This window comes from Olea europaea, chromosome 20 (genome assembly GCF_002742605.1).
Source record: "Olea europaea var. sylvestris chromosome 20, O_europaea_v1, whole genome shotgun sequence".
Taxonomy (NCBI): domain Eukaryota; kingdom Viridiplantae; phylum Streptophyta; class Magnoliopsida; order Lamiales; family Oleaceae; genus Olea; species Olea europaea.
Window position 1 is genome coordinate 19,556,860 of NC_036256.1, and position 6,465 is coordinate 19,563,324.

Genomic DNA, 6,465 nt, shown 5'->3' on the forward strand with positions numbered 1-6,465 from the left:
TCCTCATCCTGGGTAAAATGATAAAAAGAAAATTAATAATCTATTGTGTCCATCAAATAACATGGAAAATGCATCTGGAATCTATCATACAAGATGCTAACCATTAAAATTGAAAGGAACCACACAAGTCAGAGAAAAATTTGCAATAACCAGTTATTTCTCATAAATTACGAGGAAAATTAGTACATAGAAGTCAGCCCTCTGTCCTATAAAAGAAAATATTGATGGGATATTTTCATTTAATAACTGTTAAGTTACAGCTTGTGCTTAAAGTCTCGTCAAGTATGTGCAGAAACCAAGCAATCAAATCAAAAGGTTGTATGTCAAATCTTGAGATGGCTTTATGAAGCTCCAATAAAAGGACATATTCAGATCCTCTTCTACTTAGTCATGTTATGAAAACATGGGCGGTTATAACAACAGCTGATAATTGAAAGTTTTGCAAAAGATCGAGAGTGGTATATATGCAATCAGAGGTTTTTAGATAAATAACTATTTAATCATATAAAGCAACACAATGCAAAGGTTAAAAGTTCAATGAAGATGACTTTGACTAGTAATAGGCTGGGAATATTAGGCCCCGTTTGACACCCATTATTTGAAAAATTAAAGAGTTTTGAATAGTATTTTTGAAAAATGTGTGGTTAAAAAGTAAGGAAACTTTATTGGTTTGAGTGTAAAATATTTTATTGTGTGAATGTGTGGTGGAGAACGATATTATAACAAACAATTTAAATTTTAAAAGGTTGTCAAACAGGGGCTTAATTTCTTATGCTGTTCAACGAGCTGATTTTGTAGGAGTAACGCCATGGTAAAGAGTGCACTATGAAGTTAATACATGTAAAGCAGGTGACATTTAGAGAGTTGAACTGTATGATGTATGAAACTAAACAAATGGACCAAATGGTTTAGTTTGTCGAACCTTTGGTGACAATTCATCATAACGCTCATCACTTTGACCCGATCCAGTAAATTCTGACCAAAGTGTTGCACACACTATTGTCCCAACCGCCATCAACCACAAGAATATCACTGAGTAGTCCACAACTGGACGATTTGGAGAATATAACAGTAGTTCAACTACACAGAATAACTTGAAGTTAGTCACAACAAAATTTTTTGATACACTAATCTGAACGTGAAAGAAAAAAAAATAGTTAGCAAATGTTTATACTTAATACTCCCTCCATCCCATTTATATATGCTTGTTTTGTTTTTCACACGAATTAAAAATTCTTATTTAATGTTATTGAAAAAACAATTTTTGCCAATAACTTGCCATGATTACCCTTATTTATATTTGTACAATTTCAAGATTAAGTGAAAAAAGTGGTCATAACTAGGCAAAATTAAATAAGGGTATATTAGTAAACGAACAAAACAAAACAAGCTCAATAAAGAAACATGAATATATAATTGGGACGAGAAAATAAAGAAAGTAAGCCTATATAAATAGGACGGAGGGAGTATCTTGCAACACAGATCAAAGTGATGACATGTCTTATTTTATTTAATAAAGAATTTGTTCAAGGTTCTCTTCATGGCCAAATCTCTCGCTGATGTTCCATGATTAACACTACATAGGCATTAAAACAATTTAGAGACGTCACTTCAGTTAATATAAAGAAGGTGCCATATTGGAGAGCTAATATTCTTCAATTGACGTTAAATGGGATTGTAGACACATTCTTACAGTGATAATGCGCCTTATTCTATATCACTATACGTATGTAATAATGCATGGTGACATAGTTGCTGTCAATAGAGGAGATTATTATTAGTATCCTAATATAATAAGATAAAATAAATGGCATAATGTCGTTCAAATACATTTTCTTTGCTGAAGAACAATTTAACGTTCTCCAAATTATTATCAAAAAAGGATATAAAGAAAAGCTTGTTTGGCTCAGATTTTTCCAACCGAAAAATGAATTTTTTAGAGAACGTACGGTTAAAAAGTTGGAAAAAGTCATGGGTCCCATAAAATTCATGGTTGAAAATGATTTTAAAAGAATCCGTACCAAAGAAGGCTAAGATCGAAGAAAGAGATACTGGACATATAAGGAAAACAAAACTATCAAAAATTGTTGAGCAAACGCCTGAAGTACAGTGGATACTACAAAAAAAAAGTATAATACACAGAATGAATCAAAGGGAGGAGATGGGGCATACAGTAACACCTGAAGCAGAGCTGTCTTGATGACATTGCAAGGCAACCCAAAATTTTTAGCGTATTTCAGACCATAGTTTATATATATACACATATTCCAACTGTGATTGTGTATATGTGTGTAAGTGTGTCTGCATAAATACCATTCCAAGTTACTCATGCCGGCATTTTCACTTCACCTTCATTGATTTGACAGATTTCTCTGCCGGTAATAAACAAGAAAACAGCTCTCGAGGTCTCAGCGCTTCAATGAAACACTTTGAGTCCTGATGCATTTTCAGTCTCTCCCTATATGACCATATCTTTAAATGTATGTGTATGTGTGTTTAAAAACCAAAAGAATAATACGGTACCTGTTGACCACTCTACCAATTTACAGATATATATCTATACATACATACGTCCATCCATCAAAGTACCGCCAAACATAATATAGTTGTTTACAATCATATTTTACTCGATACTAGCAGAATAAATGACGGAGCAGTTCATGCAATTATACATTCACAGATGAAAAAATTAAATATTAACTTGAATCTACAAGGCTACTAAATATGGATCATCTCATGCTGCTCAATCAACCCCTTAATGCCCACATACAAAATTAGATAAGAGGGCCTACCTTTCTCTCCACCAGCCATTGATTTGTTTATTTCCTCTCCTCCTGACTTGGAGACCATCACAACAGGAATTGTAATGTTCAAAGCAGTATCATTTTCAGGACAACCCATCTCCACAAGATCTATACAAGTTCGCAGGGAAGAAGGCACAGGTGCAAAGATCAAAGTTAAGTGCAAGTACTGAGACAGAAATTATAGATGAACAGATAAACCATTTAAAAACATTTTCAGTAAGTATGCTAAAAGAGTGAAAGCTAACAACCTTCGTCATCATTTATCACCAGCAATCCTGATGCTCCTCCAGCTTGTGCAGCTTTAGCCTTGGTTATAAAATCACATTCACCACGCATTGCCAATGCAATAGAGCCGGATAACTGCCGAAGAATACAGGACATCATTTGCATTGTTACTTGAAAATCTCAATATGAAAATGGAAGAATTAACCTCAATGACTTCCAAATAACAAAGGAAGTGTTTGCTCTAACATTCATTCAGTATTTTTGCTGTTAAAAGGCTTAAATGAAAGGCATATTACGAAAATCTGCCAAGTCCCTAAAGCAATCTCAATACCAAGAAAAACATAAGTACTCATAAGCTAAAAGAGGAGATTCATTGCTCCTACTTATTTTAGGCTCACCAGGACAGTTTTGAAATCATGCCATCCAATATGCCAAGGAGCCATAAGAGAGGAAATGGGTAGAACTGTATGTTTTCTTCATTATTCAATCAGCTGAGAGTTCAAGGAATGTCAAACTCAAGTGTATTGAACCTCTATTTTATGGAACTATAGTAGAAGTGGAGTAACAGATGCAGGAAAATTTTACAATTTTTAAGGAAAAGGAGATAATGTTCACAGGACAAAAATCCAGTGCTTTTACTACTCGGTGTTTTAAATATGTTTTCCTGGTTAACTTCGTAATTATTAACATACATTTGCATTGTTATTTGTTTTTTCAGATTTCATTTATAAATGTCTTCCACTAGGGTTTAGATTTAGAGTTCTATTTTGACTAAGATTTCCAGATATTAGGCTTAGGAATTTATAGTTATCACTTCTCCTGCAGCGTATTGAGGCTTTATCCATCAAATTTAGTACACTATCATCTGCAGAGGCTTTCTCAATTCTAATTTAAATCATCCCCTAGTTGTCACTTTATCCACTCATTCTTTCCGTGCAGCAAGAATTCGTCTCTTGCCCGTCAAGTACAGATCAGACACGATATCTAGAAGTTCTTGGGCACCATTAGTAAGAATACAAAACAAAGGCAAGAAATGATTAATGTTTTATGTATTCTGGAAAACAACTAAAACAGTCCTACCAGAATTGGCAGTATAAATCTACACATGCTCAGCTGCTGAAATCAAATTTCTTCTGAGCCCAAAGTCAAGTAAAATATTCAAGGTGAGTATGGGAGTGAAAAATACTTCAACCAAGAATTTAACTATTTCCTCAAGCGGAACCACGGTATTTAAATGTACTAAGTCTCAAAAGAAACTCCCAAAATTACAGCAAGTAAAGTGAGGAAAACTTGCTGCGTGTAGAAAATACCTTTGAAGATGAAGTTGAACAGCCATTTAAAGGATTCGAAAAAGTAGCTGGTAATATGTGGCCTTCTTTAGGGTTTGTGGGCAATATCTGACCAAATGCTGCGCTCATCCCACTTATTGATTTCCCTTCATCTCCATTCACCCAGCTTTTGACCTTGACCTGGGATAAAAGACATAAGATCGCTCGTTATTATCTCACAAAGGCTAAACATGTTTCGGATGAAAAAATAAAAAATAAATCTTTTTTGGGATTTATAAGTCTCTTAAAGAAAGAATAGGATGTTATTGAGGTCTAATTTCCTTTCCCAAACAACATAACTGGAAATGTTACTTTCTAATCAGTCTTGCTCCATTTCAAAGATCTTAAATCGAGAAATGATTTGAACTGAATTACATGGTATAACATAGGTACATTGAACCTCTGCATTTCAAAACTCGTACCTTTCTCTTACAATGTCAATTTCCAACAAATTATCATCATATTTTCCGAATTCAACCACAACAAATTATTCTAACTACAAACACATATGGGTTTTTCTATACTTAAAAAATGCAGACAAAAACAAGCATCATACTGGCATCATCATAAATCATAAAAGCAGAATATTACCAATCGATAGGGGTTGCTGCAGTAGCTAGAAGAACCACTTGGAGCAGCGCGTGAAACGTCATCCCCAGCGGCAATTGGTGAATGGGGAACAAGTAATAATCCCAACTGAAATATAACTACTAATCCCAGAGAAGATTGATATGAAGATGAAGCCATGCCTAATGATTGATATACTGAAACTAATCAACCGAATCCCCTTTCCTAACGGTTGATTTTAGTTCATCGCTGGATGTATGATCAACTAATACGTGTTTTCAAAAAAAATCTAAAATGAGGTTGTAAGCTGTGATCAGATTTGGGGACAAATGGGAATGGGGAAGGAGATGGTGCACGTTGTGATTCGTTGGTGCAAGTAAGGGGTCATTGTTTGAGGATTAAAAACTTAAATACTACTTAAACTTTTGTAGGTGTTCTACATACATCTTTAAACTAAGAAAATATTCCAAATCGATCCTCATAATTTAATATCTGTTCATTAGGTTGACAAAAGGACGTTGTTAGAAATCAATATTAAACTTGAATTTGGAATTTTTTTTGATTTTAACTATGGATCTAAAACACGTGCAGAAGTTCAAAAACTAATTGAATATATCTAATTATGAGTTAACGTCTGAAAAACGTCAAGCTCATCTTTTGTGAGAATTAAAATCAAGATTTTAATTTAGATTAAAGTTAGTAATTATTTTTAATCACATATTTTAAAGAATTCACAACTTCAATCATGTATTTCATCGAAGTTTACCAAAATCTACTAAAAACTTATTTAATCCCAACCAAAAAGGATGCAAATGTGGTATTTTTACTTTTTTTACATCAAAATTCACTGTATACCTAAGCTTAAAGTTGGAATGGGGGTTGAATTGGCATGAATTCATCATGTATTAGTCCTCTTTCGGCTCAAAAATACATTTTTTTAAACTCAAATTTAACCACACATTCTTTCATAAAATAATGTTATATGTAAACAAAAAAAAAATATTATTTTTTAATCACTAATCCTCAAAAAATTAAAATTCTAAAACACATTTTCCCAAAAATGTTATTCCAATAGACCCAAAGAGTGGCTTAGCCCTTGTTTGAGCTACATTTATTATGTTAAAATGAATTTTGTAATAGTAATTTTTTAAAGAATGTGCAATTAAAAAATAAGAAAAAGTTTTAAATTTTCATGCAAATTATTTTATTGGTATAATTATGATTAAAAATGAGTACAAAAAATGAGTTATTGAATAATGGGGTTAAAACAGGAGCTTAATTTGGAGGTTGGTGTAGCTTGGGAAGGCAATATTTCCTTCCTCAATTTCTTTTTTCCTTTTTTTTTTCAATATACATGTTTTTTGTTAATTGTGTGTTTTTTAAAATTATTTTCTTTTAAGGATCTATTTGTGCTTTTCTAAAAAGGTGGAGACTCTTGCTGCAATTTTTCCTTTTTTGCCCTTTTTTTTTTTCGTTCGTTTGTTTGTTTTTACTCTCTCTCCCTCTTTTTTTTTTTTTTTAAGGAAAAATTTGTTTTGAAA

At 32.8% G+C, this 6,465-nt stretch overlaps 1 protein-coding gene across 1 annotated transcript in view; it reads right to left on the reverse strand.

Moving 5' to 3' along the window:
* LOC111369172 (signal peptide peptidase-like 3) overlaps positions 1-5,318 on the reverse strand; it is a 19,032-nt gene extending 13,714 nt beyond the window's left edge. Inside the window, exons 1-5 of the mRNA XM_022990648.1 lie at positions 4,949-5,318; positions 4,340-4,498; positions 3,053-3,164; positions 2,793-2,912; positions 893-1,080 (exon numbers count right to left, since the gene is read on the reverse strand). Coding sequence (XP_022846416.1) covers positions 893-1,080; positions 2,793-2,912; positions 3,053-3,164; positions 4,340-4,498; positions 4,949-5,104 — 735 coding nt within the window. The 5' untranslated portion in view covers positions 5,105-5,318. The remainder of the gene's footprint in view (positions 1-892; positions 1,081-2,792; positions 2,913-3,052; positions 3,165-4,339; positions 4,499-4,948) is intronic.
* Between the last annotated feature and the right edge of the window lie 1,147 nt (positions 5,319-6,465).